The sequence below is a fragment of the Podarcis gaigeae genome (assembly GCF_964106915.1).
Source record: "Podarcis gaigeae genome assembly, chromosome: 5".
Lineage (NCBI taxonomy): Eukaryota > Metazoa > Chordata > Lepidosauria > Squamata > Lacertidae > Podarcis > Podarcis gaigeae.
Window position 1 is genome coordinate 57,469,587 of NC_139681.1, and position 27,512 is coordinate 57,497,098.

General features: G+C 42.2%; 1 protein-coding gene across 4 annotated transcripts in view; it reads left to right on the plus strand.

The window, feature by feature from the left end:
• SEMA4G (semaphorin 4G) overlaps positions 1–27,512 on the plus strand; it is a 94,684-nt gene that overhangs the window by 26,992 nt on the left and 40,180 nt on the right. For all 4 annotated transcript variants that reach the window (XM_083737935.1, XM_083737936.1, XM_083737934.1 and 1 more), the window contains one exon: positions 15,928–16,174. In XM_083737935.1, the coding sequence (XP_083594061.1) occupies positions 16,054–16,174 (121 nt within the window). In that variant the 5' untranslated portion in view covers positions 15,928–16,053. The remainder of the gene's footprint in view (positions 1–15,927; positions 16,175–27,512) is intronic.

Sequence of the window (27,512 nt, forward strand, 5' to 3'; positions counted from 1 at the left end):
GGAATAGCTTTTAAGCGAATGGAGAAACAGTACCCCCCAACTTTTAAATTAGTTTGGGACAGGCTATTGCAGAATAAATAGGTACAGCAGGCAGGGAAGACCTATCTGAAACATAAAATAGTGGAGGAGTTTTGGAAATTAGCTCCACTGAGATCTTTAGGGCCATTTTTGTATACTTGCAACACTCTTTTGTTCATCTGTAAAATGTTGGAAGACATGATTTTAAGCTGCTGAAAGACAGGATGTTGGATCCAGTAACTTACAGTTCCTCTTAAGAACCTTATAATGTTTGTTGTTTTGAAGCCTGGCAAACTAGTAATACTGTGTGCTAGGGCTGATACATAGCTTCTGTTTTCCAGATGGGTGTTTGGTGGTGGGGAGAGGGATGGGAAAGAAGGAAGAGAGAGATTGAGATCAAGCGGCTTGCCTGAGGGCACCCAGTGTATTCACAGGTGAGCCTGCCTTTTCTTCAGCTTGTTTTCACAATTGCTTACTCAAGTTGACTTATAAGCAGTAATGTGATACTGCTGCAAACAAGGCAAAAGGGTCCTTTGTACTGCATTGTATGTAATATTGGGGGTGGGTGCACAGTCATCTACATAAAATTGTCTGTTGAGATGACTCATTCCATGCTATATCCTGTGATCAGTTGTTATTCAGCACTCTTCTTCCTGGATGCTGTTTTTTAGTTTCTTGTTTGCACCTTATTAACAAGGTAGAAATTTTTGAGCAATTTGTCTAGATAGAAGTGTCCCTCTTCCTGCCTATTGGTTTCCAAAGCTCCTGCATTCCTGCTACTTTCAAATTTCTAGTCCTGATGACCAGGCTCATTTCAAAACCAGATGGCAGCAGTATTAAGGAAGGCGATTCTCCATCACTCCCAACTTCTGCTTTTGCTTCCCAAGAAGGGCATAGAAGCCTCCAGCCTGCTCTTCTCATATTTAGACCCTTCTTAGTGTGCTATCCCTGTAATGTGGTTGCTGACAGGCATGTGGCTTTCTGTGCTGCCATATGATAAGGCAGGATGACTTGGGGACCTGATAGATGGAGCCAGCCGGTAACCATGTTGTGAACCACATCCCCAAATGCTCGCTTCATTAAACGCTAGCTAGTAGAATAAACCTCGTCCTTGGTCCTCAAACCAGCAAACTAGAGCAAGCAGAATTCCTGTGAGAGCATTCTCTCTAGCACACACCACACACAATATGCAGAGCAGCGTTTATATTTGATAGCTCTTTTCCTCTTCCTGCAAACCATGTGGGTGTAGCTTTGTTTCTGTGCAAAGACATTCATTCATTTGCATGCTTCCTTCACACTTAAAAAAAATATTGGCTGGCTGTCCTCTTTTTAAGACCTTAGGAACCACTGGGACCTGGCTGCTGACAGAACAGAATGGAAATGCAGGCAGCTGCTTTCAAAATCCAGTACATGGCATAGATGCTGTTATGCATTAACATCCTGTTCTACTTGTGGTGGTCCTGTGCAATACAGTGGTACCTCGGGATGCGAACGGGATCCATTCCGGAGCCCCGTTCACATCCTGAATGGAACATAAGACGCGATGGCGCATCTGCACGTGCGCAGATCGCGTTATGTCGCTTCCGTGCATGCGCGTGACGTCATTTTGAGCGTCTGCGCATGCGCGAGCAGTGAAACCCAGAAGTAATGTGCTCTGTTACTTCGGGGTTGCCATGGAGTGCAACCCGAAAGCGCTCAACCTGAAGCACATTCAACCCGAGGTATGACTGTATTTAGGTAGATTAAGCCCATGGTCAAATGCAAATCATCCTTCTTAATACTAGCTGGCCACGTGGGAAGTTCACATGTCTAAAGATGGGAAGGCAGACTGGAGGAGACTTAGAGCCCTTGCTCTGCAGGTGATGTTGGACTACAACTCCCATCGGCCTCATCCAGTGTGGCCAGTGGTCAGGGACAATACAAGTTGTAGTCCCAGCAACATATGGAGGGCCACAGGTTACTTAGCTGTGTCTTTCCAGGAAGCAAAAATAGAGGTGGAGTCCCCAGCCACTGGGGAAAGAGGAAGGAGGAAGAATATACTTTTTTTAAAGTCAAAAGAAATCAGACAAACAAAGAAGTCCACCTAAAGCTTTATGTTACAGAGCGTTTGATTTCGATATCGTGGCCTTGATGCCCCAGAGATGAGCTTTTGCAGCTTAGGGGCTTAGCATGTCTCTTGACCATTCCTTCAGTTTAATTTGATGTTTCTCCACATTTTCATGGTCAATGTTTGGAAGGTCTAAATGACAGAAAATTCCTGGGCAGGGGTTGGGCTATATATAGAAGTAGCCATTGGACATCATGTGGGATTAAGGTAATGGGAATAATGTTTTAAAAACCACTTGCAAACCTGCTCCAAGCGTAAGGAGGGAGGGTAAGGTGATGACAGGCAGTAATAGGTGCTTTCCACAGCCAGCTGACCATCTTGGAAGCTTGCAGAACCAATTTTCTTCCAGAGCTTGCACAGGGAGAGAAAAAGGTGCGTAACAGGTGCCATGTTTGCTTTCAAACTGTTGCCACTGCTCAGAAAATGTTATACAGCCTTAAACTGATTGAGGTCAAGGAGGTTTGAAGATGGCCTGCTCTCATATGATCTTGCCTACTTGTTAAGATCTTCAGAGGAGGTTCTGCTCATCATCCCACTTCTATTTGGTGTTAGGTTGAGAGCTGACCCTGTTGGGCAACAGAATGAAGCAACCTGCCTAAATGTAGCAGTGGAGATGAAGGCAGGGATTGGTGTCTGGTGCAACAAGTTAAAGGGTTGGGTTTGGAGGGGGGGATTTGAGCGCTGCTTCAGGCAGCAAAATGTCTTGAGCCAGCAGTAGCTAAGTTGATGGTTGGTACAAGATGAGAGCTTTCAGGCAGCAGCTTGGCTGAACAGGTTTTCTTGGTGGTGACTAGGCTGCAATACTTCCTTGGGATACCTGCATGTATGTTTGTTTTCCTGGCATTTTATAAACCATTGCCTTTTGGCAGGCTTTTTGTGACTCCCCCCCCCCCCCAATTTTGGATTGTTGTACGTTAGTTCTTGGTGTTTGTGAGTTTTATCGTTTGTTGCTTTTTCATTATTTTGTCATTTAAAATCTTCCTGTGAGCCACTTCAGGGGCCTTTAGACAACAAAGTGGCATAGAAATGCTATGATAAATAAAATTAATACCTGTCAACACCATGAGAGGGAGAGACAGATAATGGGGAAGCTTGCTGAAGGGAAGGCTTCAACTTAACTGCTTTAGGCAGGAAATCAGTTTGTACTGTTTATCGCTCACTGAACTGCAATGGAAAGGCATAGGTTATGATCCACCTAAAGTGAAGCCCTTTTTCTGCCCCATTGATTCTAACCAGAGTGATTTCAGCATGTGTTTAACTCCTCCTGTTGAAGACAATGGGACAAACTTTGGCTGGATTATAACCATGGTGTTTACTCTTGGTTTTCAGTTTGGCTGTTGATAAATTGCTGCTGCCAGGCAAGTAGAGGGTCAAAAACAAAAGCTTCACTTTCCAATCTGTGGCTTGTTAAACACTTTTAAAGATAAGGATCATTGGCCTTTTGCTGTAGAAGGTCATAAAATAAGTACCTTACCCTAATGTCTGTCTGTGGAGAGCATTGGTTGACTGGTGTTGTGGGTTTACACCCTTCTTTCAGAGCTTATGCACTGCAAGATTAGATAAGATTTGGTTAGGCTTGGGCCTTACCATTTTCAGGATAGTTCTGAAAACACCTGTGCAATTGCCTTTGAGAAATGTTTAGTCCACCCGTAATATAGGTGAGAGACCATAGCTCAGTGGTAGAGCATATGCTGTGCATCTCAAAGGTCCTAGGTTCAATCCATGGCATCTCCAGTTAAAAGGTTCAGGTAGGAAATAATGGGGAAAGGGCTATGCCATGGGCGTTCTTCATTTCAGTAGATGCTCATGATGCTTCTGCAACCTCATTCCAGATGGCCCACTGAAACTTACAGCACCAACTAGCTGGGGAAAGAATAACACTTCCTCGGCGATAATATATTGTGTGTTGAATGTGAGGAAAAGGCAGCATCCTAAATGGAAGCGTTTCTTTGAATGACGTTATTTGGACGCCATCATCTGGATAGGTTAGTCTTTAACATTCATTTGTGCTTTTAGGCTGAACGTTCTTCTTTAGCCCTAGCTCAAGTTGGGGTCATGGTGGTACATGAGCTCAGAGGTATCTTTCCTGCAGCTACTTTTAGAAATCAGCTAACTTAAACCAGTACATGACTTGTTTGAAACAGGTGTCTGACTGTGGTGGAAAGAGAAGGTTGGGTAATAGATTTGGGAGGTCGATGAATGGAGTACTGAGCATCCGACAGACAATTGTGCTTGTCAGTATTCTAGTGCTAGTCTTGCTGCTTTGCAGAATTTGAGTGGATGAAAGGGAACGCCAGAAGAGGGATCTGTGAGGGCAGCCCCAACAATTGCTCTTGAGCATCATCCTTCTGTGTTCAAATGCTTCAAATGGAAATGTAGCACTACATTGAATTCTCCCTTCTGAAGCTTATGGAGAACACATGGATCCTGTTCTTAGACGTATGGATCAGCCTAGAGGGACTAGAAGAATCCACATGGATGAAAAACAGATCCTGTGAAAGGAAACCAGGTTTTGTTGATATTTCCTGCTGCTCCTCTTTCTCTTTTTGGGTTTAGAGCAGGGATGGAGAACATCAGAACTAGGGTCTGAATTATGGCCCTCCAGGTATCTCTGTCTGTCCCCCAGCCTCTTCTTGGTCCACGTCGCCTATCCTTAGGCTACAGCCCTCTGGCTCTGCTTTGTGCCCCCCATGAGTGCTTTTGCCTGGCTGGAATGTAACATTGAACTATGATAATGTCTCTTGTTTGTGTGGGTGGCAGTTAGAGAGATGTTTATAGGGTATTGGTGTATGTAGAAACTTCTGGTTTTTATTGTACAAAGATAAGTTTGGTTGCTCTACTCTCGTTTGCTTCTCCCCCTGCCCAACAGGTGAGATGTGGAAGGTTGTCCCCAGAAGGTTGCCCAGGTGGGAATTAGGCCCTGGGACTGAAAAGGTTCCCTCACCTCTGGTTAGAGAGTATGAGAGCCCTTTGCAGAAAGGATCCCAGCATCAGTCTTGGAATACTATTTTTGGACCTTGGTCTATATTTCCTCCTCCTCTTCCTAAAATGCACCCAGCTAGAACATTTTAAGGAGTTCAGAGGTCTCTTTGATGGACTTTTGAATCCTACAGTGCACTGCCGCCGCCTTTCTGTTCACTTTGGAGTGGGCCTTTTTATATCACAGAGGCATTTATTTATTTTTGGCAGAGATTGAAATCCCCCCCCCCTTGCATAGTGTCAGGGTTCAGGCTGGGCTGTGCTCAACCATCCTGCTTGTTCCCTCCTACTGCTGTGCTGCTCTCCAAGCTGCCAGTCTCACCCCTTGTAGAAGGAAGCATTGGATGGTTGGGTGACCCTGACTGCACTAAGAGGATAAAGCTATGCTTTCTCTCTTCTAGCTGAGGACCTGTAAAGAACAGAAGAGACCCCAAATCCAGTAGTTTAGAGAGCTGTTGTATTGAGGTTTCAGGTGTTTCCTCCCTAAGCGATACAAGGTTGGCCATTTCTCCATCTCTCTCTCTCTCTCTCTATCCCCTGCACCTCCACACATTTCCTAACAAACACACAGGGAAATCTAGTGTCTGCATTGGCAACAACTGAAACACATGTTCAGATCTTCTCTTGAGTCTGTTATTTATATTAGCCATATAAGCATTAGCATACGTTGCTTTCACCTTTGTACGTAGGAATGGAGTGCTTTATGATTTCTTAACATATTTGTAGAAGTCGTTTTTCTTGCAGGAGTGTTTGGGTTTGTTTGGTTTGTTTGTCTTTAATTGTAACGTTTTAACATTAAAATAAAGCAGAATGAAAAGGTGCATGAGAGCGATCCATATATTCAATAATATTCATAATTACTGCTAACCTAATTAAAGCCTGCATGTCAACAAATTTTCAACGCCTTTCGGTGTTGTTTGCATTATAATAATGAACTGGCTAATTTGAGTCTCTGTTGTCTCTGGCTTCCTGAATCCTCCACTTCTAGTATGCAGGCTGGATGATGGCAGAAGCTCTGTGTGGAGTTTGTCATAATATAATTAAGAGGGCACAAGTAGTTGTTTTCAGTGTAGTGATGGATATTGTATATTTCCCTTCTTCCTTGCTCTGTGGTTTTCTCCACCTCTTGAAGACCCCCCCATAGCTACAAATGCACAGCTTCCTGGTTTCTTCTTACATCACAGCTGGGCAACTTGTAGCCCAGGGGTCACATCTGGCTCCTGACTTAATTTTAAGTGGCTCCAAACACATTTTTACTCATTTTCTCCTTATTTTTCCTAGCTTTGCTTTCCAGAACAATAGATGTATTGGTCTGTTGTGCTAAAAAAAGTCATTGGTTTACTTATCTGAGAGTAATCCCATCAGTCCCAATGTGACTTACTGCTGAGTAGACTTGCACAGGATCCAGAGGTCTCATCTGAGGTACCAAGGTTAAAGTTGAAGCAGGGCAACCTTTCTCCCAGCTTAGTGAAAGCAGAGAACTTTTGACTTTAGTTCTGCACATTAACAGCTCTGGCTACACCTATAGCAGGCCTTTTGTTCCTGATAGATTCCCCTGAGCAAATGTGATTATAAGAACATAGCAAGAACCTGCTGGATCAGACCAGTGACCCAGCCAGTACATCATCCTGTTGTCCAACCAGCTGCCTATGGGAAGCTTGCAAGCAGAACATGAGTGCAACAGCACTCTGCCCACCTGCAATTCCCAGCAGCTGGTATTCAGAGACATACTGTCTCTGACAGTGGAGGCAGAACACAGCTATTGTGGCTAGTGGCCATTGATAGCTTTATCCTACTTAAGTTGGGGGCCAACTCTACTAACTGTGGGAGCAAATTCCATAATTTAACTATGCACTGTGTGAAGAAGTACTTCCTTTGTCTGTCCTGAAAACTCTGTGCTGTAGGACTGCAGTGGGCAACCTCAGCAGAAAAATGGTTTTCCATCGCTGTCCTACAGCATGTGTCTCTTGGAGCAAGCAGGGTACCTGAAAGACTGAGATAGGAAATGAAGTTTCTGATCTAGCTCTGTGGAATGCCAAACTCTGTGATCTCAACCAGTGTCTGTCCAAGCACCTCTGATTTTAAATGAAACAAACAAAGAAAAAAAGCTTCCATGATACAAACATGTTTACCTTACTATGGCCACATATCTAGCCTTGCAGATGTTCTCCTGTTGTGAATGGCAGACAGCAGAGAAGCAAAAGCTGTTAGGAGCCCGACCTATTCTTGAGTAGGACCCTGGCAGAGACACATGCCAGACTGGCATGTTCTCTCCCTCCTGGTCAATCGTTTGGGAGCTTCAAAAGCTTTCTTCTGCCTGAACATCACAGCGACTGATGCCAACAGACATCGGCACACTTAGGGATCCGCAGAGTGTTCGCAGTTTGCGTAACAGAATTCAGTAACTCAGCATTTTGGCTAATCTACTTTATTTACATATAAACATACATGGAGCACTGCAACATGGCTCCCTCTCTCTCTAGCATCAGACAGCAAAGAGAGAGAACAAAGGACAATAGTCCCACTTCATGGAACACAGCAACACAACATCTTGTCTCCGTCACTTCCCACACTGTGGAGTCAAAACATGCACCGTCATGTGATAGACAACAATCCTATGACTGCAATCACAGAGCAGGAATCTTAACAAAAGCCTGGCTCTGTTTTTGTGCTGATTAATGATAATCTAGTAGTGTTCATCACTCTGCAAACCCTAGCTTAATGAAAGCTGGTGGCATGAAGGGAGGCTATTTTTTGCTAACAGGCATGTGGGAGAGCATTTTTAGAGCTGGCAAAAAACAGCAAAACAGAAAGCAATGATTGTTATCTGATTTGAAATATATTCTGAGTTGTCAAATAGAAATGACTCTTCTTTCTTTGCGTGGGTTCCTTCCAGCATCTGTCGGACTTGCATAACTCATAACTAAATGTGTGTGTAGCCTCCAACCAACAGTAATGAGGTTGTGGAAATCTCCTGGATAGATTCTTCTCCTTCCCCAGCCTCTGCTGCTTTTTGTTTTGTTTCTCCTCTTAGAAAACAGCTAAACCTCATAAATTGCTGTCTCTGAGGGTGGCCACCTGCAGCTTTCCTTCTCCCCTGGAGCCGAATTTGAGCCAAGGTGACTTGGCATGGGTGGGGTGGAATCAGGGAGCTTTGTCCTCATCCTTTCGCCTTTGGCAGGTACCCGTTTAAAATTAGAAACCTCCCATAAACAGTGCCATCTGCTGCCACCCCAACAGGCTTCCTTTTATAGCCTTTTCAGTGGTGTTTGGGAGTACCTCCTACTTAAGATACAAAATCACAACAGTGTTGTATTGGTAATAGGGAAGTGGCTAAGGATGGGTAGGCTTGAGGGGGGTTTAAATCCACACACATTTATGCAATAAAGGAGAAAAGTAGGTGTGTTCACTGTAGAATCCCATAGGCCTCATATACCCAAGGAGAGAAGGTAGTTCAGGACTGAACTAAAGTACAGACTTTTTGTCCCCAACCAGAAGCCCATCAAGAAAGAGGCAGCCCAGAGAACATACTCTTGACTATCACAAATTCACTGGAAATGGTTGGAAAGCAAGCATTTGTTTTCCAACCATTTCCAGTGAATTCGGGATAGTCAAGAATATGTTCTCTGGGCTGCCTCTTCCTTTCTGGAAGCAGCTGCAACCACAAATACCCATCTTGGGTTCATATGAGCACGCAGAGAGAAAACTGAACTCCCTGAGGGACTTCAGTCCCACCATTTAATTGGAAAAGCATTGACTGTTGGGCAAGTCTGAATGTCTCCATGCCACTGGTGACGTAGACCAGCCAGTTGGGGCAGCTGCCATGTTTGAGAGAATCCTAGGCAAGGTGCCTTCTGGCAGCCCCTGGAAGGGACAGGTGTTGGCAGACAGGCAGCACCAGGGACAGTGCTGTGAAGAAAAGGGCTGGGCGAGGCTGTTGAAGCCAGTTGCTACACCTTCATTATCTCTCATGGCCCTCGGCCCTACCTGTGATGGGATAAGGTGCTGAGGATAATGAAGATGGCAGTAGCTGTCTCATCTGGTGGTTCTCTTCACAGCACTGGTGCATTAACTTTATTTCTTTTTAAAAGGGATACCAATGTTCGTGGTGGCACTCCAGGGGCAGATGCATCAGCACCACGTAGTGCTGATGCCAGGATGGTGATTAGTCCTCAAAAGGTAGTATAAGAAATGGCTTGTGAAAAGCCAATTATGAGTAGACATTGTGCCCCTGAGCTTAGGGGAAACTTTTGCTTAGCAAAAGGCCAATGAGTCTCTCAAATGGGGAGTTTTAGGAAGTGGGTAGAAAGGGAGAGAAGTGAACTTTGGCTCCCTCCTCAGTAAACTTTGGAACAAAAATGGAAAGTAGTAAAAGATAAGATGGCCAGAGCTATGATTCGGGGTGGCTATAAACCCAGTATTCCCATGGGCTCCACTGGAAAGGAGGAAAAATTGTATTGGGGATTAATTCAAATTTTGTTTTTCATGTCAATTATTTACTGGATGACGGTCCTGTCTCTGACATGTTTTTCACCCTATTGTTTTATTTTCTTACGCCACAAATGCAAACAACACAATGAGCAAAATGACTCATAATAAGAACAAAGAAGCATAGAAAGCTGCCTTATAATGAATCGGGTTACTGGTTCATCTAGCTCCTTATTGTCTATACCAACTGGCAGCTGCTCTCCAATATTCCAAACAGATTCTCTTCCAGCCCTCCTTGGAGATGCTGGCAACTGAACATGGAACCTTCTGCATGCAAAGCAAGTGCTCTACCATTGACCTATGGTTTCGCTAAAGGGGCAGACTTTGCACTCCCTGATCCATTTGTACCGGGTTTCCATGATACAAGGCAGCACCATCAAATAGCTTTTGGCAAAGTCTGGAGAACTGAGACCTTACAGGTGCCTCCAATTAGCCTGCTCCTCCAAAATTCTTCTCTGTCTGAAAAGTGTGAATTCTTAAATGGCTTGCCGCAGATGGTCTTTCTTGCCTGGCATACTTGTGCCAATGGGCAGGCATGTGTGGAGCAGGAGGTATTTGGTTTTTCTGGTTAATTGTGCTCAGGGATAAGTGCCTGCTAAGCTCCTGACTTGGGTTCTGCATGCTCTTTTCCATTAGCCTCTGGTTCAGAATCCAGAGCCTGGTTCCATTCCTTTTCTTATCGCCAGTGTTATTTACATGAAACCACTGGGTGTGATCATTAGTTGATTTGGGGTGAGGTGCTATCTGTATGCTGATGACACTCATTGCTACTTCTCCATAACATCTGAATCAGAAGAGGCTGTGCAGTCCCTGGGCCACTGCCTGGGCACAGTGGTGAGATGGATAAGGGAGAACAAGCTGAGCCTGAATCCTGGCAAGGCAGAGGCACTTTGGGTAAGCGTCTCCCGTGTCTGAGAAACCAGCCAATTGCCTACCGTGAATGGGGATGCACTCCCCCTGAAGGATCAGGTTGGCAGTTTGGGGGTGCTTCTGGATCCAGCTCTGTCACTGAGGGCTCAGGTAGCCTCAGTGCTTTTTACCAACTGTGACCAGTTTGACACCTACAGCCAGTGCTAGACTGGGAGAGCCCTGGCCACAGTAGTTCATGCACTGGTTACTTTAAGATTGGATTATTGCAATGTGCTCTATGTGGGGCTTCCCTGAAGCTGCAGTTAGTGCAGAATGCTGCAGTGAGTTGCTCACAGGAGTGAGGCCTTCTCAGCATATAATGCCTATGCTCAGAGGTCTGCACTGGTTTCTGATCTGCGACCATTAGTATATAATGCTCCTAACAACCTGGGACCACTTTACCTGTGAGATTGCCTTACCCTATACGTGCCTACTGAACTGCTTCAGTTGGTGCCACTTAATACCCGTCCTGCATCTGTAAGAATTTGATCATTTATTGTGGCAGTTCCAACACTCCCTGCCTATTGATATTGAGTGCCTTCACTGTATTCCTTTTGGCACCTGCTGAAGACCTTCTTATTTAGTCAAGCCTACCCAGATGTTTAGAAAGCTTGTGTGAGTTTTCATTTGTTTTAGTCTATTCTAGTGTGGTTTTAACTTTCTGCATGTTTTAAATTATGGTTGTAGTTTTTTTAGTGATAATTTTATTATTTTCTCTTTTTTGTAAACCAGTTTCTACAAATAAATGGTCTATACATTTTACAAAATAAATAAGTCCTCTTCTTCTGACTCAGTGCAGGACTTGGGTTGATATCCATGGCAGATTTTATCTAGCTCCTTAAATTCCTCAGTCTTACAAACTATTGACAATCATGTGCTTCTCGTTTTAGAGCAATGATACAGTTCCCATGTCTTGCTTATGGATGTATGCAAACATTTGAAACAAGCCCACTAGTAAAAAGGCAATCTGCTTTTCTTGTGAGGTTCCTTGCCTGTATGCATAAAATTTATTAGATTCTGCAAAACAGCTATGTCATAGTATTTGCAAGCCTATTATGTAATCGTAAAACTTGCACATTCTTCCAGTTCTGAGCTATTCATAATTTCTCACCTTTCAGCTTGTGAATTATAAATGCTTTATTGTTAGAAAAACTCCACTTCGTTCCATGTGTCATTTAATTCCATGGCACAACCGGCACAGTTAGTATTACACCCCACCTCCATATGGGTTCAGTGGGATATTCTGGCCTAACATTACCATTTCTGATGAAATTTAAACCCTGGCACAGACTGTTCAGTTATGCATATCAAAGTGTCTCTGCTTCTATCTCCATCCGACTCCATTCCAATTCACCTGCATAAAGAAGCACATTGACGTCCTCTGTTAAGAGGCTGCATGCATTCCTGGATATGAAGCATACTCCTCTTTCTGTAGAAGCTCCATATTTCCTGTGGATATGATAATGTAACTCTGCTGAACAGGAGTACTGAACACAGCTGATAGCTACAATGCTATTATGTTCAGTGCACATTGTGTGATTATAGCTAGCATGTCCATACTAGAGGCTTTCCACAGTGTGTAGGTTCAAAATGAAAGATCTTTGTATGTGGTAAAGGGAAGTTTGCAAAAGCTTATGGAAACACTTTCTTTTATGGAAACTCATTTTTCAATGTAGCCCTTTTCACTTATGGGTGTTGAAGATTTTCCCCCAGTGGAAATCTGTTCGGCTTCCTCCTAAAAATGTCTAGGGCAGAGGTGGGAGACTTGTGAGCTGGTGTAGTAAATGGTACTTTTTCAGACTCCTGGAAGTGAACTGCATGTTAGAATGCCACCCCAGACTTTTGAAAACGACAACACCTCCCTGTGAACACCCCCCCCCAAAAAAGCTCAACAACTTTTGGCCATTTCCCTCACCCCATTTTTTTTTTTGCTGCATTCCAAAAAAATAGGGGTCGTCTTATACATGGGTGCATGTTATACACAGAAAAATACAGTACATACTACTTTTAGAGAAGCCTTTGTCTATCTTTCTGGTGTCCTAGCACTATCGCTGCTTGGTGAGGAAAGGGTAGGTGAGAAATCTGAGGTTTCTTTCTATCTGAAAAGACAGATTTATAGCATTGGAAGGGACTCAGAGTCCCTGTAATCCAACCGTAAACTGCAAGGTAGAAAAATCCATATAACCATCACAAGTCCCTCTGATCCAGATCATCAAAACACTCAAGCAACATTTATTGAAAAGTTCTGAATTTTTTGCATGCAGAACTTTAAATTATTTTGACACAGATATATGAACATGAATTGAGAGTACTAATAACAAAGGAAATGAACTGAACAGAACACATCCTTGTCTTGCACTTTCTCTTTTAGCAAAAGTGTTCACCTACTAAACTTGTGACTTTCTTTTTAACCAGTAAAAGGAGGCATTTGCTGACTACTCCACAGCTTGCCTTGTTCTTCAACACATTGCTGTAACACATTTTAATTAATACAGCATATGTCTCTGAACAACTGCTGTCGAGAAACACTCTTGCGTGTGATTTATTCTAGCGATTGTGTGCCTGAGATGATGTGCTTGCGTGCCTATGTGTTGATTATGTTAGCTGACATCATGCTGATATTGGGGTATTGGCGCGCTCTGCAAAGATCACATGAGGATGGTTCTGGATTATTGCCACATTCCGTAAGGAAATTTTCTGTCTCTTATATACAGAATCAACAATTAGCCTTGGAGAGGTCAGATTTCATTAGTGGATGTACACATTTGGTGTTTGAATGTTGCAGGTATCGTGTTTGATAGTGCCTCCAATGTGCTTGCATGGAAAGAAGGCAGAATTATGTTGGCCATATTGATAATGTGGATAGTATAGATGGTTTTCCTCTGCTACAAGTCTTATGGGGTTAAAATGTCTTTGTTGATTTTGTTTGAGAAATAATGTAGTATTCTGAAACAGCATGTTAAAATCTTGCTTGCTATTTTTTGTGCATAATCAAATGTTTAAAAACAAAAGTAAAATATTTAAAATTTCAAAATCTTTTGAATGCTTTTTTTAAAAAACAAAATTGTTAGAAGACAAAGAAGAAGTAAACATGGGGAATAACTATTCCAGTTCTTAGGCATGCTTCAACCTTTTGGTCTTCAGTGGCATATAAATATCAATTATCTGATTAGCTGTTCCAGGATTGTCTAAATTGGAAGTCATGTTCTTGAAACAAAAGCATCACATCCTCATTCTTCTGGGTATGGATCTTAATTGCATTCCTCCCTCAGGTAAACATACCGTGGCTGGGATGCATATGGTTACTTGCCATAGTTCTAATCAGGTGTTCAGAACCCTCAAGAACTCATGAAGCTAGCAACATCCCATTTATGATGATTCATGATCTGCTCAGTCTTAATGTGGCGGCAGGAGGCACCCTCTATGCAGGTAGGGTTTCCAGCATGGGTCTGGGAACATTAATTTAGCAAATCTTTGCTGTTTCCTACTTAAGCTTGGTAAATTAGTCAGTTCCTGCAGGGATCAGACTATAGCTTATTGCAGAAGTGACTGCTGTAGATCCAGTACATTGTACTGTACATGCTGAGATTGGAGCTAATTTTTATTTTATATTTTTGAACTTTTTGAACTTCTTTCTGAGAGGAAGAAGCTGTGTTATTGAATATATGTGTTGGACAAGGAGTGCAAGTGGAAATGTGTTTGTTATATTTATATCTTGCCTTTCCTCTGAACTCAGGACTATTATTTGCACCCAAAGCAACCTTGTTACATGTCCAAAGCCAACTAGTGAGGTTGACAGCTAGCGGAGATTTGATACTGGGAGCGCTGCATTCAAACCTAACACTCTCTAGCTATTGTACAACACAGCTTTAGAATTCTTTTGCAGGCTAAGCTGAATTACGCCATGGAACGATCGCCAGTCTCCACAGCTACTATGACATAATAGTTAAGATGGAGAATCCAAAACTTGCCATAAGCTCTCTCTGAGTGCAGTCCTCTCCTCCAAGGTTAAGCGTGTAGAGGACTGAAGCCTGTCTCAAAGGATAATATTACAAAGTGATTGTAAAGCTTATTGAGATAATGTATGCCAAGAGCTTTGCTATATCAGCTCTAAATACTGTACTAAAAATGCCAATTATTAAAAGAGGATTAGTAACCAGTATAGAATATTGAGCTACATGGTAATTTTTAACAGGAGTTTGCAGATCAAGCCTTGCCCTGAAATTGATCTTCGATGAAATAAACAACTGTTACTTATGTGAGTTTGAATTAAACCACTGATGTTGCAAGGCATAAAAATGCAAAATATCCTCATTTAAGCACTTTGCTTGTTGTGTTTAGGAGTTTTAGTGCCTTGCATAAAATGTAGGAAGATGGAGAATAAATCACAAATAGCATCTTGTTCTCTCCACGAAACATTTCGGCCCAAATGTTTAATACATGGTATTTAATGATGCAGAAGGAATTGCTAACCTATGTAGCAATGCTGCGCCTGCTGTAGCAGAGCAACGTCCAGAGTGCGAACGCATCCCTGGAGAATCCAGTTGTGTGAATGTTTAGCCAGTTGTTAGTAGCCCTGGGATTTAATGAGAGCAACTTCCGAAGCTTGGGAAGGGAAAACAGTCTTTGCCTTTTAAAGGATCTTGTCACGACTCTGACGTGAATGACTATGCAGAGGCCCAAGACAATTTCCCATATGCGACACATTAGCTGGCAACTGGCGGGTGATTGCCTGAAATGAAGCAGAAGGGAAATCTGAAATATAGACTAAAAAAAAAAAAAAAAAAAGAGTACAACAGAGTTCTCTGGCGAATATTAAAGGTGCAGGATTGGGAATGGTAGTGCTAAAAAGGAGTGGAAGGATGAGGAGGGGATATAGAGTTCAGTGGGAGGCTTGGGGCACAAGTCAACATGCAGTAATGGTGGGCAGTAGAAACCAAACTTAAGAGATGGTGGGTAACCAAGCAAAAGCAACCAGCCTTGTTTTGTATCTTCCAAGTTCTGGGAATGCCTAAAAGCCAAAACCAGAGAACCTAGACTGTTGTGGTTAAGCAGATTCTGATACATCTACATGCTTGGTTTGTCTTTATCGTTTTGGATAGTTGAAGTTTTTTTTTTTTTAATGTAACAACAACAGCATCTAAAGGAAGAAGCATACACAATATATATAGCTTGGTAAATGGCAGATCCACATGCTCAGCATAGCACGAGAGACTCTGGAAGCAGGAGCAGCAATGTGATTTTGAGGGCTTTGCAGACCTTTTTGCCACATTTTCCATTTACAAGTGAGCAACACACGAAGAAGGCTTGAGTTAGTGGTAAATCTTGGGGATAAATTTTATGAGCTATGAATTCTTTTAGCACTATTAAGAAGTGATTTATTATTACAATTATTGTTTTTTAAAAGCTTCTATTTTGCATTTCAGGAATCCCTCTGTGGCCTCCAGTGACACTCATCAACTCAGCAGGAAGGTGCTCCAACCATCTCAAGGTTTTCTTGTAGAAAAGGGCTGTGTTGCCCAGTGGGCAGCAGCCTTTGTCAACCAGGAAGAATGAGAAGGAATGTACCCCTTTATCAGATGGCTCTCTTTGTGGTTGCTACAATGGGATATCCCTCCAGACGCTCTGCTGTAGATTTGGATGCCACCCCCCGAATGACAATTGTCTATAACGGTAAAGAAGCTCTCCAGGTTTGCCTGATTTATCATGAACCACTTAGCTGGGCAAGTTTGCAATGTATATGAAGAAGAGAGATCTATGTGCCTAAATGGTGATGCTTCTTAGCTGCATACATCTTGGTATGCAAATCCCGTTCTCTCTCCCTTTGTTATCTCAATGTTTGAATTTTGAGCACTTATTTACATGATTTCAGCTTTCCACAGTTACTAATGTATGTATTGACAACCTCCTCTGGTGTATATTTGCACAAGAAGTCAATTACACCGACTGTTTTGGGTAACCTATACTTGCTATGAATGGTAAAGCCCACATAGTTTTACCTATTCAAAATGTTTTTCTTTGAAATTGTTTTCATGGCCAGTTATACTGAAAGTGGAGGTGGGGAGCCCTTGTTAATCCAGAGCCTCTTGATCTAGTAAACAAATCTTAGTGTGAAGCAAGTTAGCAGAGACTTTCTCCGTAAACAGGCCTTCAAATATTGCTGTGAAAGATCCCTCTACTGCACTGATGCAGCCTGTAATGTGCAGGAAAAATTGCTTAAAGTTAGGGGTGGATGCCCGTGACATACAAAAGAATCTGTGGCAAAGATTTTGCAGTCTGCTGTCTGGTATCCTTATGTAGTCTCCTCTTATATGGGAATGGGATGAAAGTTGGCCATTTAGGAGTTGACAGGGCCAGTGCTTATCTAGTCCATAACCAAACACAATTGGGAAAAGGCAGAGAAAACCTGTTGTGGGCATATAAAGGGAATTTATTGATCGGTTCTTGATTCTTTGACAGCTTTCTGAATGTTGCAGACTGGGAATTGCTGGTGGAGCTTCTTGGAGATATTTGCCTTACGTATGATTTAATACTCAAGTGATTAAGGCTTTGTAGTTTTGCACGTTTTCTGTCAGTTGTGCTGTCACAAAGTGAAGATTGTAGGAAGCTAAGCTATTGGCTTTAAAGACTTGCAGAAGATGATGTAACCCTTTACAAGAGAGATGGAGAGGAGGAAGGAATGCTTTGTTATATAAACTTCTTTCTACTTCATTTTAAAAAGTTGTTTGTGTGTAATAATCAGGGCATTACCTCTCCCTTTTTATTTTCCATTTGATGATTTTTATTTTTTAAAAAAGCTGCTTTCAAATATTGTAATAATACAGCTCTCTCTCTCTTACTTTTTGTATAAGATTTGAGATGTCTCATCTCACATTCAGGTGACAAAATTGTGATTTGCTGCTAGGGTTGTCTGCAGTGTTAGAATCAGAAGTTGGCATCATTGGGCACCTCCCAAAACCCACATCCCAGCATGAGGGCCACTACTGTCCTATGGTCTTGCTCCATTTCCTCTTTGATACCAATTGACCTGTCCTCTATGTATGAAGAATGACAGGATCAAGGGGAAGGAGCAGTAGGTTCCATTTGCCTTTCCATCTCCTGGGTAGTGGTGCAAATTGATCCCCAGGGAAGAGGATACTTGTAGTGCTGAAGAGAAAGGTCCACTCAGGGAGGAGTCTTACTGAAGGCCTCTTTCCCAAGGACCCTGCAAAATCTGGAACTGGCACTGGATGCCTCTCTCTCCAGACCTCCATGGTATTTACAATTGTTCAGTCCTTCAATGCAAATAGAGAGGTGATTGGAAATGACTATGTGTTGTGCTTTAGTCTATTACTTTATGATTGGCTAGAAGGCTGAAGATGAAAGGCAAATATAGGTAGATGTACATGCCACAGGTGGTTAACATGAGGTAGAATTAAAACCATGACAAAACTGCTGATACTGTGTAGAACAAGGGATGCCAAAGTGGTGCCCCCTTGATTTTGTTGGATTACAACTCCATCAAATTTCAGTCAGCACAGACTGCAGTTAGGGATGATGGGAGTTGTAGTCCAGCGACATCTGCAGGGAACCATCCTGGCTATCTGAAGTAGAAAGAACACAGCTTGGTGTCATAATGATGACAGTGGCATATAGGCAATTTTCGCATTGTGGTATGCTTGGAACAACAAAGGAAATAATCACTTTTGAGAGGCTTCCGCTGGGCTCCTGCCCTTTTGTCCCACCTTTCTTTCCTTGCCTTCCTATTATGGAAGAGGGAGAGAGGGAAAACCTGTTTTGAAAGCCGTGTGGGAGCTGCCACTGATTATTATATGCCAGATTGGTGCTGTCAGCACTGCTGTCTTTCGCCTCAACATGCATGTCTGGTTACATCAGCATCTTGGGAGCAATCTCCTCTGCTCCAGTTTCCCGGGGACCCTGAGGCACTACGAACACATGATCACAAGCTTTTCTGAGAGTGCAGGAGAAGAATTTCCTTCTGTTTGCCTTTGTTACCTTGCGCTCAAATCTCCTGTCTTGGGTAGCTTATCAGTTCTACAGCGGTATTCATCAATCCCACCACCAGAGTTGCTTAGTAAAGCTAAGGCTTTGTATAATCTGTGCTCCCTCCTTAATGGGAAGGGGTGTGTGAATCAGATTTAAGGGAAGCACAAATTCATGTACTTTGAATAAAAACGTTATGTAATTTAAAAGCGAAAGGACAGAGTTCCACCTATTCCATGGCCACTGAGGTGTCTACTTTCTGAGTGTTCAGCAGACTATTTCCTCTGCACTTACATGTGTCCCTGTGCATCTATGCTGGTTTTAGAAACAGTGAATGCAAAATGTTATTCTTAAGATTTCAGATTCTGAATGTGTATGTATGTGTGTGTGTGTGTGTGAGAGAGAGAGAGAGAGAGAGAGAGCGCACTATAATATGTAGCTTGATTTGAACTATTAAATTTGTCAGCTCAGAGAGTGCTGGTTTGCAGAAATTGCTGTTTTCAGTTGTTGGCTGGCTACCCATAAAACATTTTTTAAAGGTTTTGACGTAGGATCCATGGGTAAATTATAACAATTCAGTTAGCTATTAGTCTGGGAAGACATAGTTAAACATATGACAGGGTCCAAATGGTTGGAAGTTCAAACTAGAAGAGATCTGAAGATTGAAAAACATGGATTTAGTGCAGTGAACCATCAGGCAATCCTGCTAGTGAGTTCCCGATTTTCTAATGGCTTTTAGTTAGAACTGGATGCCTCTCTAAGGAGCTGCTCTGGATGATTAACAGCCTCTTTCCCCCAAAACAGCATGTTATTAATCTAGGATTGCTACACTGAAGATTTTAAAAAAATTATTGCCCTATCCCTCCTCTGAGCTGTTAGGGTTCCTTTGACCCTTCTCAGAGGATGTGGCACTTAAGGAAACAATGAGTCCTTTTTCCTGTTAAAAAGATATTTGAAACATTCCCAATGAAATGCTTCCCAATGATACAGTTGGTGATACAGGAAATGTAACATTAAGCATCCATTTCTCATGGTTTCCTTCCTTCCACCCTCCACTTTCAGCCCACTGGTGTGGTAAGTTCTGTGCCTTACATATTAAACAATTTACAGTTATCATTCTTCATCAGAGATGAGCAACTGACTCTTAAAGTTGTAATGGTGTCTCTAACACGTTCCTGGCTATTGGCTATTCTTTGTCATTATTGTAACTACATGCGGCAATGGTAGTCACAATGTTGGTCATCCATCAAGTGGCTGTTTAGGATAGTTATTGTACTCCAGGAGATGACAGGGATCCATCCATCCTAGTACTGCTTGGAAACTTGTGCTTCTGCTGCTTAGGAACAAGAGGAGAAGCAAATGAAGGCTTGAAGCTCTGTGGAAGGAAGGAAGCACCAGGCCACAAATAATCTATGGAAACAGAATCCAATGAACACTGGGTTCTGTATTGTTAGGAGTTGCTGACCACTGCTCCAGATGGTGAGCTGCATGAGTGCAGTTTTTCAAGGGCTTCCTGTCTCAGCGGCACTTAGCTTAAATTACAAGACAACCCGAGTTCTGTTGTGCTTATCTGTTCCCTTTGATCTTGACTCTTGGCTTGATCTCTGGCTCTTTATTATTAGGCTTGAGCTGCTAGTTTCTCACCCAGCCCTGACAAGATTTGCAGAATGGTACAGAAGATTTGATGAGTATCAACTAGGGGTATTAGTGGTGGGGCTGATTTGCTCAGCTCATAGAGGAGGTGGGAACTCTGTTGTGGCTCCGGATTGAACCACCAGCTCTAGGAGCTCAGTGGCCAGCATGGGGGTGGAGTAGTGTGACTATGTTAATATTTTGCTTAGGGGTGCCCTCAATAATGGTCAAGGTATTAGAATGGGCCTTCTTACCACACTACTACCTGCTGTGATAGATTGGGACAACTAAAATATGAACTGTGTTCTACTATCCGTAGTGTCCAGAGAGCATTTGGAATTTCTGTGGAATGAAGTGCTGTCTAAAGGAAATACTTATCAATGGAACAGCAAGGCATTCCATGCCAGTACTTGGATAAAGGCAGCTCTGAAAGCCTGTTAACATATTTCATGTGGGAGGGTGTTAGCTGATTAATGGCTTTTAAGTTCATTGTTTTTATTTAATTCAGTCTGTTAGACAAATTAAATAAATAGCTTAGCATATTAAAGCAGACTACTCTCCCAAGCAGCCTTGCTTCACTGTATTTCCTCTGTTTGTGTCAGAGGAGCAAGACCTACTGAACGAGGTGCTCAGTATATGCCATTGATTCACTTCTACCCATTGTCTGACTCATGGGACTGTAGATTATTGATAGCAAGGTTACTGTTGATTAACATCTTTGACTGGAAGTTGCTACAATTGAAATATGATTTAAAAAATTAAGCTACAAATAATTAATTGCACCTCAATTATGGCCTATGACAAAGGTCTCATTTAAGATCTTATTCTCCATTCCCCCCAAAGAAGTCACATCTCCCTTTGAATATACAAAGCACAGAATGGGTTCTGTCTGTCAGGTAGCTAGTTAATGCTGCAATAGCCCATCTCCCAACTTCCAAAAGTAGTGTGGCTGACTTTTGATTGGTTAGCCACAGCCATCAGTCAGTCAATGTCCACCTGGGCCAGAACCATTTAAAAAGATGACTAATGCCAAACAGTCCTTAGTCCCTCAACCTTACCATCTATGCTGCTATGTTAGATGAGAGGCCTCTTTGGAAGTAGCTACAATAGGACAGACTTTCCTTTCCTTTTAAAGTACTGTTCTGTTTTTACCTTTGCCTTTCTCTGTTTTTTAATTCTTCATGAAGTTCATAAGATTTGGCTGTTGGGAGTCTTGGGAGCCAAAATGTGAAGGTTCTCTTGCATGACTGGCCTACCTTGATGGGCAATTGGAATGAAGTACCCTCTTCCACCAAAGTGTCCACCTTATCCCAATAATTCAAATGGGAAATGGTCATTTTGCTGTAAACTGCACCAGAGCTTTCTGGGAACAGTAGAACGTACCTACACATTTCACACAAATGTGTATATCTAAGGTGTGTGTGTGTGTGTGTGTGTGTGTAATGAAAAACACCCTGGGGAGGCTGGTCTTCAGCAGCCTGTTTGGTATAGAGGTCCAGCAATTTCAAGCCCTCATTTCAAGTGGTGTGTAGTCATACCCACTGCCTGATTTTCAGCCTTCCTTCCTCTGTGTAACTAGGGCCCCTCAGCTTCTCTGCAGATTCCCTGGTGCAGTGTGGGGGGTCTTGCAGCTGGCGCAGGAGCCATGACTAGGAACTGGCACTCAGCCTGCAGGCTTTTCTCTGAGACTTTTCCCACAAAGCATCGCTAATTGCATTATGGCTATCTGGCAGCCAAACTGAGAAGACCACAGTCCTTACCTTGTAGAGGTGGCATTTGGATTAGCGAGTTTAACATTTTGCAAATGTTACCTAATGCCAAATGGAACAGGAGTAATCAAGTCTGTTTATGGAAATATTTTTTTACATGTAGAAACAGCTAAACCTTGCCTGACACAGGCATTATTTGTACAATCAAAATACCAGCTTAGTTTTTGTTGAGAACAAGTTGGTTTGATCTAAAATGCCTTGTTATGGCAGAAATGTGTAAATGCTGCTGCTGCTATGTGATTCTGCTAGTTTATAAAGCTAGTTTGCTGGGATTGTATGCCCCATCATGCACATAGCTGTCTGAGACATCTTGATAACTTTAGTAGATTTCTGTCAACCTCTGCTCCCCTCCCTCCTCTTTAAGGTATTCTACCACTCGTGTCTGGAGGAAGGGTTTAATATCAAATCCTTGCATATAGATCATACCATCAAAAGCATGGGTGATTGACCTGTGGCCCTGTAGGTTATGTTGAATTCCTACTCCCATCAGCTCCAGTCAGCATGGCCATTGGTCACGGATAATGAGAGCTGTAGTTCAGCAACATTTGGAAGCCACAGATTCTCCACTCCAGTCTAAAGAGTGAGATCTTGGTTAGAGAGTGTGCTTTTCTCTGCAACCATAAAAACAAGGAGGTTCTCCTCTTCATTTTCCCCAGCTGAAGACTGTAGTTTTCAGTGTTCTAACAAATTTTGATTGGCCTGGACAACATTTTCAGTAAGCTAGCCTGATTAGGGTATTTGCATACGTTACCAATTTGCATAAAGAGCTGGATTTTGTTACTTGCAGTGTCAAGAATAACTGATGAAGCATTAACGCATCACTTCGGAGATTTGGCTTTGGTTCTTTGGTCTGCCACTCACTTCACTGTGTAAACTGCCTGCTCTGTCAGCTCTTTGCATTTCTTTTGACACAATTCTATGTACTGTACGTATATTCAGAAGCAGGTCTTCTGAGTGAGGCTTACTCTCAAGTAAGTGTGTGTAGGATTGCAGCTGATAATTCAGTATCTGCACATACGAGCTGAGGATTTTGGAAGTGCTCAGCACCGAAAAATATGAATGCCTCATAGCTGAACTTTAGAGAAGCAAAGAGTAGAGCTGTTCCTGAAATCAGCTCACTGCAGAACAAGTAATGAAGTTAGCCTTGGGGTTAGCATACTTTAGAAGTGGCATAAATATAATGGGGAAGAAGTGAACTGATGTAACATAATGGTGCCGTTTGTGTCTTTTTTTTACACCAGTGTTGACACGGGTGTATGAGTTGATAATGCTATTTTATTTTATTTTTAAGCCCTAAAAGACTCTGGACCAGTTAAGGACTGTCTTGCTCCTTATGTCCCTTCCTGAACACTCTGATCATTGGGAGATAAACTCTTGGTGGCGACTCTTACGCCTCCTGTCTGCTTCACAGTTGTTAGGAGCAGGGTGTATAGCACTGTAGCACCTGCTTGGTAGAACTTTCTCCTGATTAGTATCAGACAAGCATTTACTCCCTGCCCCCTGGCAAAAACTTATTTTATAAAGGCAAGCATTTACAATGCCAACTTTTAAACACGTGCTCAAAACTTTTTTTGTTCACTTGGACATTCCCTGAAGTGTGACAGATTGCTGATCATAGGCCTCTAACGTTAGTTTCTGATGGCCACTCCAAAGAGAAAAGAGCCCTTTTCTAAAGGGCTGACTTCCAACAGGGGTGGACACTGCTATGGGTTAAATGTTTCATGTGGGGCCTTGCATTTGAATATTTGCATGTTTCAGGTTCAGTTTGATTTGTAAAAGTTTGGTACAGTGGATGATGTGTTAGCTTTAGATGTGTGGAGGCCCAGTCTCAAATTCTTGCTTTATGCAGTACACGCTGTAGCTTTCTTTGCTAATTACTTCACAATGTACTTGTTGGGATTTATAAAGAATTATAAATTGCATCATGCTTGAATTTCAGTGTTGCTGAAATTCCTTTGGCCACCAAAACCCATGTTTTGCTACTGTGAATTCAGACATTTTAAAGTGACCTCAGTTCTCAGAAGCATTTAGATTTTTATAAAATAAAATAAATAGTCAGTATGCAGGGAGGCATTTGATGAATTCAGGTAAAAATTTCCTGAGGATCATGAACTTTTAAGGACTTGATGGTGAGGGAGAGTGGCCTCATGCTGTTGTAGGATGTACATCTATATTTGTATTTTTAAAAGTTATATTTCAGCGGAGTCATTTATTGAACATTAGTATATCTACAAATTACAAAATACTGTTCCAGATTTTCATGATTTTTCTTCAAGTTATTACCTGAAAGGGCTATAGTACTTTTGATTTCTGACTTCTGACTTCTCATACTGACAAAGCTTGTTGCTTCCAGCTGTTGTTGTTGTTGGTGGTGGTGTTGGTGTTGCTGCTGCTGCTGCTATTTTTGACATCCACTGTGGCAAGAGGACTGCTCTCTTCATTTGAGTTTTTGGAAGCAATGGAGAGTTGAGCCTGTTCCCTTTCCAAGTCTGATGTGGTTTGACAGCTCCTTTGTGGGTCTTTGCCTTTCAGATCTCGTAGGAGGATAAATGGCTGTAGCTGGTCACTGAATGATGAATTTTAGCAGCTGGAACTGCATCCATCCATGAAATAGACACGATGCAGACTCCCCTGAGAGCTAAAAGGAGTGATTGAAAATTAATATTGTTTGAATTGAACTCCTTAGGCCTTTCAGTTAAACTCATAATGCAGGCAGCAATTACAATCGGATCTGCTACAGCGTGTCACCACAGCAGAAAGCCTCTTGTTATTGTTTCACAGTGGTATTGGCAGGCATGCAATGTGTGGGGTAACACCTCTGAGTAGTGCATGTCTGTTGGTATGTGACTGGGAGGAACGCATTGGAAGACAAAATGTATTTTACCAGAGGACTCACTGCTTGGCTCATCCAGACCTGGACACATCCATTTTCTATTCAAAACAAGCATTAAATACAATATCAAGAAAAATGATGGCCTAAATATCAAACTGTCTTTAGCATACAAGGTATTCACTGGAAGCGTGTGCAGAGGGGCAAGTCTTCCGGATATTTGCTGTAAGAAGGAAGGTGCTTGTAAACATTACGTGTCCTTGGGTGATGTACGCAACCATGCCATAGGAACAGTTTGAAAAGGTAATTGTAGGAACATGTTGGAGTGTTTGCAGTCATTCTTGTAAAGAGAAGGAGGGCTCTTGAGAAATTCTTGTGGCAGGCAGCTCTTGCCTGAAGCTTATGTTTCTGATGGAGCTTATAAAAGGTTCTAAAACAACCTGTTTTACGGTTTCTTAACCCAGAGTTTATCACCCTTTCCCCCCACCCTGCTACTTTGAAACTCTTGCGAGAGAGTGAGAGATGTTTTTCTTCGAAGGACATCCTCCCATTGCAGAGCTTAAATGTGGTAGTTTTGCTTTTCAATCTCCCAGAACCTGCAAATTAAGTTTCTACAGAATCAAACTGCAGCAGCAGAAGAGGGATTAGGACCATGGTGGTGCAAAGGAGAAAACAGCTCTGATCACTCAAAATAATAATTCTAATTCGACTTGCAGTGGATTACATGTGTTGAATTGCTCTAGTTAATGACTCAACGTAATCCAAATAGTGACAGTTTTTATTACATTTATACAGTATTCTGCCCTTTCCCCACAGTTTTTGTTTCTCAAAAAGAAAAGAAAAGAAAAGAAAAAAGCAGAAGATCAGCACTTCTGTGAGATTGGCTGAGGTGAACTTCCACCTAGTCTCCATAACTGAGTGCCTAAGGCCAAATCACTGCAGTGCATCGTCTTAAGTTTGGAAAAGCCTTTTTTAAATGGGCTGAATTCAGATATGCTACTTTATGTATAATCTGAGCATCTGGATTTTTTGGTAAAGTTTATTATTATTATTCCTCCATGTTATAATTTATAAAAAAGTGATAACAATGATAGTTTCCATAGTGCTCTCCAGATGTTGTGGTCTACAACTCCCATTAACCTCTGGCCAGCATGGCCCATGGGCAGGGATCATAGGAGCTGTAAATCACAACATTTGGAGGGCACCATGTTTTCTACCCCTGCATTGGAACAAAGATGAAACAGCTGGGGGTATGCTCATCTCAAAACTGTGAAATCATGCATATTTTACGGGATGATATATCAGTTCAGTCCATAATCGGTTGCCTTATCTTAATAAAATCTGAGAAAACTTCCCACCACATTATCTTAGTGTGGCTGAAATTTGAGGAGGAATTTGTGGTCATAAGAAGAATAAATTACTTAAGGGGCCTCTAAGAGAGCTAATCCACATTCGTGGTACTGAGTGGTCTGGTAAGGAGAGGCAGCTGTTAATACAATCTTGTTCCCTCTCAGTGACTTGAATAGTGCATGAAGTATGTATCCCTGCAACCCTATATTATAAAATACCATGCTGCTTTAAACCTCTCCAGCATGATTACTGGGCATAGCTATGGAGGCATCCTCCAGACCTAGTAAATAACGTTTCATTTTTCGACAGGAGTGATGGATGAATGCGGCATCCTTGCTGAGGATAAACTGAGAAACAGCTGTCATTGTACAGAGCATTTAGCTATTGCTTATTGTTAAAGCCTTGGCGCTTGGGAAAACTACTCTGATAAAACTCCTGGCCAAGACTGGAGCCTTCAGGACAGACAGCTGCATTGTGAGAAGTGTTTGCTGGCTTCCTCCCTGGGATTCAGCGCAGACCTTGATTTCTTTTGGTTTCTTTGTGATCTTTTTGGAAACAGTTATGATAGCATTGTAAACAAGCCCACAAAAGTTCCTCTCCTGGTTTTTTGTTTTGTTTTTGTAAACTGATTTGTGGTTTTTAAATAATCAAGCGGTGTATAAATTTCATGAAATAAATAAATAAAAATAACACAGCCAGCAAGGCTGATGGAGCCTTGTTATGGTGGGTGAGTTCCGAACCATTAGTGCTGAGATGTTCCTCCTTCAGGGAGTACATTTTTTCATGCTGTTTCTAAAGAAGCGGCAACAGGAAAATCTCTCCACAGGCCATGCTTTTCAATGCATCCCTCTTCCATTTGTCAAAGCGATGTTCCTATAAACATAAACAGTGAATGGAAGCTAAGTAGCTGGCTCAGAAGTACAGAGGGTGAATTCTGCCGTAATCTTTTGTTGTTTGATCTCTGTGGGAAATAGAAGCAGGAAGAGAGGCTGACAGGCTGCTTTCTGTGTGTGTATTTATTCTGACATACCTTGATGGAGCTTCTGGTTGTGTTGATCCATTGTCTCTCTGGTGTCCATGTATCTAGGCTGACCTAAAGCCATGAAGCCCCAGATGCTATGGATGCACCCCTCTATGGGATGATGTATTTGGCACTTGCCCCTGGAGGTGCTCATGTGTGAACATGCCCATATTTATAGACAGGTTTTAATCTAGAAGAAGAGCAGGTGTTGTGTACAATGTATAAGAAGTGGACTAAAACATGCTGGCAGGTTTGCAATGACATGTAGATTTTTTTGCTCTAATTTTGTTTTAGCACTTCAAATAAAAACCAAAGCCAAGTGAACCTAGTGCATAAAATCCAAATTGGGGAGAACTGTCTAGCAGTGTGAAGCAGTTGTTTCTGGATCCTAAATGTTGATCTCATTCCCATAAAAGGAAGGGAATT